The 13,122-nt window shown below is 40.5% G+C and overlaps 1 protein-coding gene across 1 annotated transcript; it reads left to right on the forward strand.

The window, feature by feature from the left end:
- The first annotated feature begins 10,008 nt into the window (after positions 1 to 10,008).
- LOC139658980 (achaete-scute homolog 5-like) lies at positions 10,009 to 12,537 on the forward strand. Its single transcript, XM_071537188.1, has 2 exons — positions 10,009 to 10,144; positions 11,444 to 12,537. The coding sequence occupies exon 2, from the start codon at positions 11,592 to 11,594 to the stop codon at positions 12,219 to 12,221; it is 630 nt and encodes a 209-aa protein (XP_071393289.1). The 5' UTR covers positions 10,009 to 10,144; positions 11,444 to 11,591; the 3' UTR covers positions 12,222 to 12,537.
- The last annotated feature ends 585 nt before the right edge of the window (positions 12,538 to 13,122 follow it).

The following is a 13,122-nucleotide window of genomic DNA, read 5'->3' on the forward strand; positions in this document are numbered from 1 at the left end:
CAGACTGCAGCCGTATAACTTCAAAGTGGTGCACGCGCCGGGCAAACAGAACATAGCAGACCCACTATCACGGCTGCTGGGGGATACAGCACAAAAGGAGATACACAAACATGAATCGGAGGAGTATGTGGGATTTGTAGCAATAAGTGCTACAACCAAAGCATTTACTACCCGAGAGGTGGAGGAAGCCTCTGCTACTGACCCAGAATTAGTGGAGGTACGCAAGGCAATCACAAATGGACACTTTGAGAACTGTAAACCATATGCACCATATGCGAATGAACTGTGTGTAGTGGGATACATAGTTCTACGGGGAAATCGCATAGTGCTGCCACAAAATCTACAGGCACGAGCACTTATACAAGCTCATGAAGGACACTTGGGAATAGTGGGAACCAAACAACACCTCAGAACCAAGGTTTGGTGGCCTGGCATAGATAAAGCAGCTGAGAGATATTGTAATGCATGTCATGGATGTCAAATTGTAGCCAGACCCGACCCACCAGAACCGCTGAGAACCACACCCCTACCTGACCGTCCCTGGCAGGATGTTGCCATAGATCTGCTAGCACCACTGCCAACCAATCACTCCATACTTTTGGTAGTAGATTACTGTAGTCGCTACTATGAGTACGATGTTTTGACCTCTACAATTACAGAGAAAATCATCGACAGTCTTGAGTCAGTCTTCAGCAGACATGGATTACCTGTCACCTGCAAATCGGACAATGGTCCGCAGTTCAAATCTGACTTATTCAGGGAATACTGTGAAACTAATGGAATCAAACACATGAAGACAACACCAAAATGGGCTCAAGCAAATGGAAGTTGAGCGCCAAAATTCATCGCAGATGAAGAGAATAAAAATCACTCAAGCAGCAGGACTAGATTGGAAACGTGAACTGAGAAAGTATGTGACTGTGTACCGGAGCATAGAACATGCCACCACAGGAAAAAGCCCTGCTGAACTGCTCTTCAACTGAAAAATAAGGGGAAAGTTACCAGACATCTGTGAATCATACACAACAGCACTGGAGGTACGTGATATAGATGCAGAGCAAAAAGGAAAGGCAAAATTGTATGCTGATGAACGAAGGGGAGCTCAGTACTCAAAGGTGGACATTGAAGACATAGTACTCATACAGCAGGACAAAGTGGACAAGTTCACCACACCGTTCAACGCAACACCACACAAAGTTGTGAGTAAAACAGGAAATCAAGTTGTGGTTGAATCTCCAACAGGAGCACGCTATCGGAGGAACACCACACATGTGAAAAGATATGACACAAACAGGCCTAAGAAAATACACAGAACACAGGAGGAAACACTGGGAGCTGAGGAAAGTGTACTTGACCTGGACACACACGCACAGACTAATGTCATTCAGACACCACACCAGGACACTCAAATATCAGACATGCCAATGGCCAGACCTCAGAAGGGCACCTGAAAGACTTTGTGATTTTGTATTGAAGTGAACTGTATTTGTTGTGTGGATGTATTGTGAAATAGTTGTCTATTGTTGAAAAGACACAATTTGTAAGATGGTTGTTAAGCTAAGGAAAATAGCTGTTATAGAAAGCAAAACAATAAGATAATAGCCACTTATGTACGGTACAGTGCAGAGTTTGTTTAAGTGGATAAGTTTATTTCCAAGAAAAGGAGGGATGTCATGTATTGGGTTAGATAGGTCACATGTCTAGGAAAACAGGAAGTATCTGGGAAGCACAGACGGAGATAGCCAGGCGGCATGTTGTTGTACGACCCGCTGTTTGCACAATAAAGCAAGTAAAAGCAGAAGCTCCATGTCATGATTCAATTCTGGATGCACTATCTAATTAAGTATTAAGATAGGCACACAACAGTACACTTTCACCCACGTGACCATAAAGTGGTGAACAGAGCGACCAACCGACCGTCTGACAATGCAATCCATAAAGCTCCTGCTGTTGCGGGGCTAAAAAGATGTTATGGCACACATCTACAAATGTTATTATATTTAACTCTGTTCATATCAGACCTAATAGGCTACTATGGCACACTGAAAAGATTAAGGCTCAAAATAAAATGTCGTCCAAATTCCCCCTTTCATATTATCCTTCTCTTTGCCCATTACTATATTGCACTCAGCTCAGCTGACTCATGAAGTGCTTGCATGGATGTGCGCACATTCTCACGGCTATCCAGTATCTCTCGCTCTCTCTCTCTGTTAGACAGCCTTCAAACAACTTTCAGTTTGTACATGAAAGATGTTTATACATATAGTAGGGATGTTCAACAAAAATCGATGAGCGATTTATTGTTTGTTATGTATCACGTCGATTAACCTTAACGGTTAACGACTGTTTGAATTGCGTCATCGCAACCGGTTAGTCCAACTGCGCAGATGGCCATTAAACCGAAGTGGAGAGCTACTACTGCCTCCACCACTTTATATGAATCCACTGGACTGGTGGATTCATAGGATTCCCAGGCTGACAGCACTAACACAGTGGTGCCTCTGCAGGCACCCCGGGACCTCTGTCCCATCAGAGTGAGTCCTCTCTGACGCTGGGCTGATGGTGCGGCTGTGGTACGTTACTCCGGAGCGTTTGGACATGCTGATCTGTATAAATAACAATGTTTAGGCAACAGGCCTAAAACAGTTAACCCCAGACGATTTGGTCAACAATAATTTTTATTTCCTTTGGAGTTTGGAAACGTTATTTCAGTCGGATTAATATTGTAATATGAGAATGCCAGATGCAAATGCACAGGATTTTTATGAGCATACTTGCATCGACTACATAGACTATTACTGTAGCCTCCATAATAATATAACCTACATAATAATATCTTTATTTTGTTCTTTATGATTATAGACTCCATTCCCATTTCCATGTGTGTTTTTTTTTTGTTGCTTTGTAACATATTTGGGCCTAACAAACATCGATATTTGATTGTTAACTAACAGTGCAAAGTGCAAAGTATATGATAGGGGTTTGCACTTGGATTTTTCTTTATTATACCTCCTGTATAAGATATCACATGATAAAATTGTATTCCAAAAATATCCCCCCCGCTGTTTTCTTTACAAATCGCACCCTGTTTATACCTTAAACAACAAAGACAATGGCAGCAATAACAAGCACAGATCCTGTACAGACCCACGGCGCGTGTTCAGTTCTATGCGTTGAAGCACTGTGACACGGTTAAATTACCTAATTCCACTAACGTTACTTAAATACCACAAGGTAACGTTAAAGGCACCTACCGTTAATGTCTGTAGGGCAGTGAAGACAAGTTAAATCCCCGTTACTAACTGTGAAATGTTAAGTTTCCCTTTTGTTTTCACACCGGGAGACTCTGTGGATTGAGTTCAATGCTGCTGGTCTGCTGTCTGTACATCTCCAAATTGCAGACATGATGTGATGCGCACATCAGGCGCATTAGAGAGCAATTTAGATCAATTGCTATACAGACCAACTTTAGATTTTATGCCTCTGTATGGGAAACACTGCACCTCACATCAAAAAGGTCCCCAAGAGGCCATTTGATGAAGTGCATCATCTCACTAAGCGTTACCTGACTGACTGACTGACTGACTGACCTGAATTTGCCTCATGATGCCCTCGGCTGCACCATGGGAAAAAGTGGCAATGTGAAGCGCCACTATGAAACAAAATGTACATTGTTAATTTTATTTAAGAGAAAGTCATACAACAGCTACATATAGGCCTCCAATTCATAGCACAAGTTAGACATTATGATACTTCGGACCTTTGATGAGAAGAAATTTTAGTGACCGGACCGGAGAAACTGAGCGCCTGGTGCTGCTGTTGCTGGCGAGGAACTGCCACTCCCATCCACATCATCTGCGTGAACCTCATAATGTCCATGTGCTGTGAGGTCTAGGGTGGTATTAAAGAAACCTGTTGCTGATGGAAATTCGTACAAGTATACAATCTGCACCGACTCCTTCAATAAAAATCAATAAATTGGGGTTAGGCATAACGTTACCCATTGTAAACACATTCCAACAAAAATATAGTTCTAGCTATAGTTACCTGAATAGACATTTTGTAGATCTATGTAGGCCTACATAACGTTATTCTGATACAATAATGGTGTGATTCAATAAAGGAGAGCGCATGCTAGCTAACAAGCTACGCCTAGGTTTCAGATGCTAGCTGGCTACCTTTTCTGTACTCTAATCAAATCATACAGTCACGTTATAATAATTCTTACCTGGAAAGTTATGCTGATTTTCTCAGCGGTCATGTCATCTTCCCTGAATGTACCCTTTTGCTGTAAAAAGTACATACTGTTCCATATTAGTAGTGGGCAATCATGGTCAATTAAGGTGTGCTCTGCCAAAGAGTAGAACTGCCCTGGCACTAATTCTTTTGTTTCTGGGTCAAAGCAAATGAAACCTAGAAAATTAAATTTATATCATAAACGGGTTTCGTATATCATATTTGTAATTTTCAGTTAAAGTAGTATTTTGTAAAGGGGTTAAATGTGTGTACAATGCGTGTACCTTCGTATCAATTGTTTTACTCATTTAAGTGCAATTCATAGTATTCCCATGATGTCCCATGCATTTCCTACCAATATGACGCTTTACAATACACACAGCTCATTGGCTGCATTTGTCATTTGATTGTAATCACCTGTTAATTTATTACAATCACCTGTTATTTTCCTACCAAGGTGGCCGTGTGCTGATGTAACAGAATACTATGAATAAATAAAAAAGCGATTTTGCTGCCTTTTGATTTTTGCATTTGGGTTGACACCACAGAAAAGGAAAGAGAGATGTCTGTTTTTCCTTTTCGTTTTTAGTTTGTCTATACAGAAAAGGAGTAAGTGTTGCAGAGGTATGGACAGGACGAATCTGACTTTCGGACAAGACAGACCTCCATTTCAGAGCAAAAGGCCGCTTTTTTATTTACTGCACTTAGATTAGTTAAACAATACGAAGGTACACGCATTTGACAGTTTTGGTCCATTAGTTTAATTTTCTCATTCAAAATCGAACAATAGAAAAACAGAAAATGTAGTTTTCTAAAATTTCAATGTCAGCCATTTGGATAAATGCAAAATTGAGATTTAGTTTAGTCTTTTCAAGTTATACATTTTTCTTTTTCTTTTGAAAAAATGAAAATCATGGTTGCTGTTGTGTCCTATTAGATGGAGTGGAGCCCTGATTCATCTTTTGTTGCTTTTGATGTCTGGCACACACACTAAAGCAACAGCATGCCCTTATACAAGCATCAGAGCATGTGCACGCACGCACAGATGTGCGCACACACACACGCACACACGCACACACACACACACACACACACACACACACACAAACTCATTAATCCACAACAAACATACTTCTGCCACAATCAAAGAGGTGGCAGGCTTCCTTGGAGCTCCACCCTTCAGGAACAGAGGAAGACAGGAAGATTAGGATGAAGGTAGAGGGAAAACACACATTTGGGTGCCTACAGTATATGTTTCACTCCCCCTTTACCAATAAATCATAGCCTCCCTAGAACAGCTCTAGGAAATAATGCAAATGGCGTGACAAAATCTTCCTGTTTTTCATATTCCCATATCCTCTCTCACTCTCTCTGTATTGCATGTACGCATCTACTGTGTAGTATTACTTATGTCTAGTATTATCATACTACTGTACAGTATTATACAGCTCAGTAGGCCAGTTTGATACTTTGGTGTGTCACAGGGTTGTCATCTGATGTGTGTGCCTGTGTGTGTGTGTCTGTCATCACTTCATCACGAACACACACCTGGTCCCTCCTTCAAGCCAGACTCAGACATCTGCACAGGAAGAAAGGGAGGAAAGAGATGTGTGACGCACATACACACACACACTATCCAAACCAATGGCAATAATACTATAAACTGAGTTGAGTAGGGTAGATCAGTGTATCTAGGCTTTTTTGAATGCAGGCATAGCTACTGTAGGCTTCGTTGGTGTTGGTGTGAAACACATGAAGATGTAACATAACATCATTAGTTATGATTTGACAGTGGTGAATATCATTCTGGAGAAATAGCGCAACATGGGTAAAACTGTTTCAACAAAAATAGTGACAAGAAGTGAGATAAATGCAAACAGAAGGAAAACGGGAGCGGTTGACAGTTTAAATGTTTTAGAGTAAAGACGTGTGTGTGTACTCAGACTGAGAGCGTATGTGTGTGTGTGTGTGTGTGTGTGTGTGTGTGAGAAAGGGAGCCTGTGTGTGCAGCTCTGATCTTGTTCCCCCTGATGAGTGGAACCTTGTTTTCACATCCGCCAGCGTTGATAGACGCCCTCACAGCAACTTCAGCCTTCAAGGTTTTCAACCAAAACAGATGAGCTCTTCTTGGTCGGCTTTTGAAGACAGTGTGACACATTTCTTACAGTCTGAGGACATTTCCTGTGCTTGTTGAATTGCTATTTTTGTTGAGTGCCATGTGAGTGACAGGTTCTCACAGTGTAGTGTCATACTTTCTGTCTGATTATTGGTTCTGTCTCTCAAGTAGTAAAAGAATTGGAGCTTTGTCTTGGAGGCAACCAACTTGTGTTCTCATAAGTCAACATATGCCGAGCCCATTAAAGTTTTGCAGAGAGAACAAAAGAACAAGGCCAGCAAGTGCCAGGCATTGGCCACTTTATTAGGTACACCTCCTGTGTCTCCTCAAGACAGTGAGTCAGGTATAAATAAAGCCTCAGTATACAGCATACCATATTCGGTAAAGCATGATTAATGTGTTTTAAATTAATATTTGTTCCTTCCACTATTTTCGGTGCGGGATTTGTTGTGCTCCACTGTCAGTCTGCCTGTCTCATGCACATGGAGCCGCAATAAAGAGGCAGAAACAGAGAGAGTTACTTGTTCATACAGTTTCTGTTTGCTAATTTAGCATTTGTGAGGCCAATTTTTTTTTTCTTGCCCCAGCTAGTCTACTCTCCTGCTCTGCGGATAGACTTTGTGAGGGGGAGTTGGTTTGACTGGGAGTGGATTAAGAATCCCTGTCCTCTGATGCTGTTCAGTACTACACCTGTCACTCCACACTACTGGTCTCCACAGAATACAACTTGGAGAAATTTGAGTTAGGGCATAGTAGAAAAGACATGGGCTATTCCTCCCAGGTAAAATGAAAGGTAAAATGAGGAAAATGAAAACGTTTTTAAGAATAGGCTCAGTGTTCTACAGTGACAGATGTGGGTGAGACGGGGGGGGGGGGGGTGTAGTTGGGCAGGTCGTGCAGTTCATAGCATAAGGTAGTTCATAATGAAGATGTTTATAACTGACTGTTCAGTGTCTCCCAGTTAGGGGTAGGGTGTCGGTGGTGGTTAGTGGTTTATACTTCATTATCATTAGATAGATAGATCATTGTAAAACCATGAGTTTAATGTTTTAATATCACAACAATAGTAATGATAATGATTGCAAGGAGAAAAAAAAGAATTTGGGGGATTTTTAACATTTCGGTCTAAACCACATCCATGCACCCCCTTCTGAATTGATCTGAATACAAACACAAATAATTTGGTTGTTTTTTAAACAATTATTTATTCAGTGATTATACACACTAAAAACAATAGGTTGTATCCAGAACCCAAAACTGGCTCTTTGACTCATAATCATAGCCGAACCATTTTTGATGTAATATGGCACCCACACTTAAAGGTTCTTATGGTGCCATTGTCAAATGCTTCTAAATTTGAACCATAGGCCCAATCTCAATGTCCGCACTCACAGCCTTACGGACTTTGAGTCCACGAGGGCTCAGGGCCGTCCCACTGTAACATCAGCAAATGCATGTTCATAGCATTTGTGATGTTAATATTGTTGTATTTGGAAATTATCAGCAACCAAATACAAAAAAAAAAACACAATTCAGGAAAAATAAACACACAAAAAAACAATTTACAAGAACTCAGAGAGAAACAGGCATAAAAGGGTCAAATTACATGAACTACAGTTGAAAGAGAAAACATTGCAACATTAGGACAGAATAAATAGATAAATTGAGAAAAAAGAAACTCATGTTAAAGGTTTTCCTAAAGGTTTGCCGCTAATACTAGCAGCATGTAATATAGCCTATGCTTGTGTTCTTTTGCTTTCTTATGTGCTTTTTATTTGCACACATTAAGCTTTATTAAAAGTCCCTTTTACTATCAAGGTGCCTCCTGTTGTTTCTTTTTTTACATATTGTAATAAAGTAATGCAGGCTTTATCAGTTAGGGAGACAAAGGCAATTGTATTTGATGGGAGGGGTGGAGGGGCAGAATTGTTAAAAAATCTGTGATGGCTTTATTGTTTTGGGTTTTTTTTTTACACCTCTTGGTACACGATGAAGTCACCACAAAAGATTTTCTGTGTACAGGAAGTACAAGTAATGAAATTTTGATATAAAAATCCCCAAAATGCATTCATTTTGGCATAATTTGTCAAATAGTGGTGTATGGTATGATAGTTGGAATGAGCTAAAAAGGTGAAAAAGTCATTTTTGTGGGTTTTACTTGAGTGTGGACAGCTGAGGGTCCTGGGGGGCTGGGGCGGGGTGTGTGGTGGCGCAGGGTGAGCGGCAGCTGAAAGGGGATCAGTGTTGGACTGGAGATGACTGATGTTTGTCTCCCCTCTGTTTGATGTATGTGCATGTGTGTGTGTGTTAACTTTGGCAGTGTCTGTGTGTGTGTGTGTGTGAAAGAGAGAGAGAGAGACAGAATTGGATTTTCCACTTTGCTATCATGTTGCTCAATGCTAGTTTTCTTATGCAAATAGATCCACACATACAGACAGTGTTGTAGTGGTAAATGTCAAAGTAAACTCTGACTTCGAGTCAATTATAAGGCAAACCACCACCAATAGAAACAAAATTAATTACATTTTCAGACAAGCATTAATTTAGGCTTTTTTTCCTTAAAACTGTATCCTAACAACATCCATCAGTTTGGTACTGCTCATTGTTAAAATAGGTCTTAAAAAGGTGGTAAATTCTATTCTGTCAATATAAAGGAGGTAAACTGGATCAGGCCATTGTGATCACATTAAATCAAAAGTCCAAGGCCTGTCCTTGAAATCAGACAAAATTTGCTAAAAGTAATTACATTCACTTGAAAAGTAAAGGAAAGCAATTTATCGAGAGAGGTTTCTGTAAACCATGTATTGCCATCAGTCATCAATGACCACAATGCACAAATTTCATGAATCATTTTGTGCTTTTGTTCACCTCAACGGCTGGCAGCAATGTGTATTAACTGTTCAATTCAATACAATTCCACTGCTTTGGATTATTGTCCGTGATGAGACAATTTACAGAGAGAAGCTCAGATTACAGGTAAAATGTAAAGACACAGTAGCTAAACAATCATAAATATGTTTAAGTGTGAAAATAGGTTGTGTGATGATAGGCTGAGAGAGGAAGGGTGTGTGTCCCTCAGAGCAGGAGACACTTTTCATCTGGAAATACAGGATTAGGAAGAGGAAACAGCAAACAGTCATTGTAAGCTGCAGCTCTTTGATGCTCAAGACCTTGCTATTAAAATGCAACTGACATCAGAAGACATGTAGACTCATTGATGATACCCTCTTTACATATAACATCAGAGTGATTTAAAAAAAAAAAAAAAAAAATGAACCATATCTTATTATAACTGAATTTGTAGCTATTTCTCAAAGCACCATCCCAATGCCATAGTCTGGAAAAGTTACAAATAAACAATTCAAACAATCTTAAGTCTTTGTTTCATGTCTTTCGTGGTCTTACGTTACTTACATAGCTTAGAAGGCATCAACAATGCTATTTAGGATTTCATACTCATCGTCTAATATGATATTTTCCATTCTGTTCCCCTATGAGGCACTGAGAGAGAACGTAGTGTATTCATATGATGTTCTCATGTTGCCTAAACGCTGCTGTTGACATCCCATCCATCACCTGGGGGGGGGCGGAGCATCCACAAGTAAAAGCAGGTAAAACCTCACGTCTTCATCCTGCCTGTTTCTTCAGTATGTACACACACTATCTTACAACAACAACAACCACATAGAGCACCTGGGAAGGATTCCTCAACCGCCAGATCCCAGGGAAAGCACACTCAGGCTGGGTCTGGGTTTCCTGCCTGAGCCCCAGGAAGACCTTCAGGGTCTGAAGGTAAGACAAAGAGTGTATCTGAGTTAGCTTTCTCACACTTATCATTACTGGTAGTAGTAGGAGTAGTAGCAGTAGTAGAATTAGCCTAGCAGTAGTAGTAATAGTAGTAGTAGGTGGCTACTAAAATGGGCTATTCAGGTTTCTGGTTGAATGAATGAAACGATGCACACAGGTCTTATTTCCCAAACAAAGTTTATTAGGTCATACAATGTATTTCATTTAAACAGCAACACTGGCCTAATAAAGCCACATTTATTTTCACACATGAAATGCAAATTATACCTAACCCAAGTCGAAATACTTTAAATTCCATGATATTTTTTCATACTTTCATTTTCTGGTATTGCTTTGATTTGAGTACTGCAGTGCCCGCGCTAATAGTAAAGTAATATCACTAATATTCTACAGCTGTACTGAGTCCAGAGCTATAGACAAGTTATGAAAATCAGAACAGACAGTAAAATATGGCTTCAGTTCTTCTGCAGCGTGTTGGTTCTGTCTGGCATTTAGCCTACTTCATGAAACTCTACACTAAATGGGGGAATTCCTCTTCTTTATGTGTGAGGGAACCAACTATCTCCTTGAAGGAGGAGAAGTGACAGATTAAAACATATTTAATGACTTTTGAGGGAAATGACATCTCTGCCCTTTACTTTAACCCTTGTATGAGTTATTTGTCATGTTTCATTTTGACTTGCATAACACATCTTCTCCTGGTGAAATTGTGTCAGGATTTAGTATAGTAGAGACTGAGATGGCAAGGTTCAGTACAAGATTCAAATATTCTTATAAATTGATCTGGATCTAGGTGATCTGGAATTACCCAGTAGTGCTGCTATGATGTGCTGTTAAGAGCACTGGGATTTCAGGTGCAAAATAATCAGAATAATCAGACTTAACACAGTTGGATACAATACATAATCAGCCAGGAAATTCTTACTTCTATATAAAAGCATGACTCTTCACTTCTTAACTTGTTTGTTGGGAGTTGGATTTCTGCATAGCTGTCAGAGGCAGAACTAGGCTTTTGATGGCCCCAAAACACTCCAACCACCAAATTACTTCCACCATAAATAATAATTCTATTATGTGACCCTTCCTAGCGGTTGTGGCCCTAAACGACGGCATAGAATGTTTATGCCATGGGCAGGCTCTGTTACAAAGGGTTGTGTAGCTCTCTAATCCTTTTCATCTGTTGATACTGTCTCATTTCATCTTTCTTTACAGATCTTCTATATGAAGTTAAGAACACTCAATTATCTAAGCTCTTACATTTTATCCTGTCTTATGCTTCCACAGATCACCAAGAAGACACTGACTGTTTGATGATGAAACTTCACTTTGTTCTTTTGTTGTCCTAGAGGATTGTTGCTGGAGAAGTGGATTCTAAAAAGAAAAGGAAAAGAATATATCAGTAGTTGGCAAAATCTAACCCAATTCCTATACAATGAGTGCAACCTTCTCCCCTTCATTTGTAGAGCAGCGCGCCACCTATTTTAGCCATGCCAGTAGTCTGAGGTACAGCCGGTCTCCCTCTAGTGCCTCTAGTGGTCACACAGAGGATCACACCAACTCTCACCACCAGCACTTAGGATCAGACTCTCTGGCCAACAGAGTGCCCTTCATCCTCTACCCTTCCAGCATGGACCCAGCTAGCCTCAGCCTCTATGAAGGCTCCTTCAGGGGCCACAGCCCTGGCCTCCTCCCCTATCTGACCCCATTCCACCACGGACACTTTGGCGTCTATGAGTGTCCCTTTGAGCCGGCATTCATCCAGAAGCGCAACGAGCGGGAGCGTCAGAGAGTGAAGTGTGTGAACCAAGGCTATGCCAAGCTGAGGGACCACCTACCAGGACGAACTGGCGATAAGCGGCTCAGCAAAGTGGAAACGCTAAGAGCAGCCATTCGTTACATTAAGTATTTGCAGAGTTTGGTTGAGGGGAATGGCCAGGCAAGCCACACCCACAGAGCTGCCAACCATAGGCTGGAGGATGCAGGGCACAGTGGCGGGGAGTCACCCAACTCCTCCTCTCCAGGTCCAGACTGTGGTGGAGAGTCTGAGGGCTTTGGATGTTAGGAGGGTTTTATGGGTGGGGTAGTTTGTTGGAACAAGGAGTTGCCAAGGAGTATATATTCATTAAGCTTAGACAACTTGAAACGTCACCTGTCTAGGTGTTAATACATGTATGCACCTCGGGAGCAGCTCTCAGTGCATGGACTCTACTTTTGTTCAGTGTTTTCTGTTCTGTCCTGTTTACCATTAAGATGTACTCTCCTGTGATAGTTTGCTGAGCATGTTTCTGATGCCAAATAAAATGTATGAGGGAGCAAAATGTGTCCTAACATTTTCAAAAGAGTTTGTATTGTATTAAATTCAAATCTGTGTGCTTACTTCCACTGTACTGACATAGTTTCATTTCTGTGTAGGTTTCTTGTTGTAAGAAAGCAGTTTGTTTAGATACAAAGCTCTTGCAAAATGTAAAATTTTTAATCCTATATCTGTTTGGTATCATTTGGTTTTCATTCCTAAACTATTGTCATTCCTGTCTGTGTAGTTTAAGAAGTGTTCATTCATCATTCAATATTCAAAAAATACAGGTGATTTCATCTCCAAAAAAGTTGCTATTTTGCAAGCATGTGCTATAAGAGGGCTAATAAATTAAATAATACGAGTTTCACCATATCAGAGGAGATGATGTTACATTTTTCTGATGTTGTATGGCCCATTTTAGAAACTTGATGTTTGTTTATGGAATTATTGCTGAAATTCTGGTTGTTCCAGGAAAAAAATATAGTGTTAACTTAAGTGACAATTTTTTTTGTATTGTGTTTTGTTTTTCAGAGGGGTGGTGTTGAATGACTGCAAACACAGGCAAACTAATCATTCATTAATTAATTGTATTTATTCGCTTATTGGGTCACAGGGCTGGAGTCTATCCCAGCTTGCATTGGGTGCAAACTGTATGAGGGCCATTTAG

This window comes from Centroberyx affinis, unplaced genomic scaffold (genome assembly GCF_046629955.1).
Source record: "Centroberyx affinis isolate AG114_WGS23_722 - 3 ecotype Tasmania unplaced genomic scaffold, CSIRO-AGI_Caff_v1 ptg002987l_1, whole genome shotgun sequence".
NCBI lineage: Eukaryota > Metazoa > Chordata > Actinopteri > Beryciformes > Berycidae > Centroberyx > Centroberyx affinis.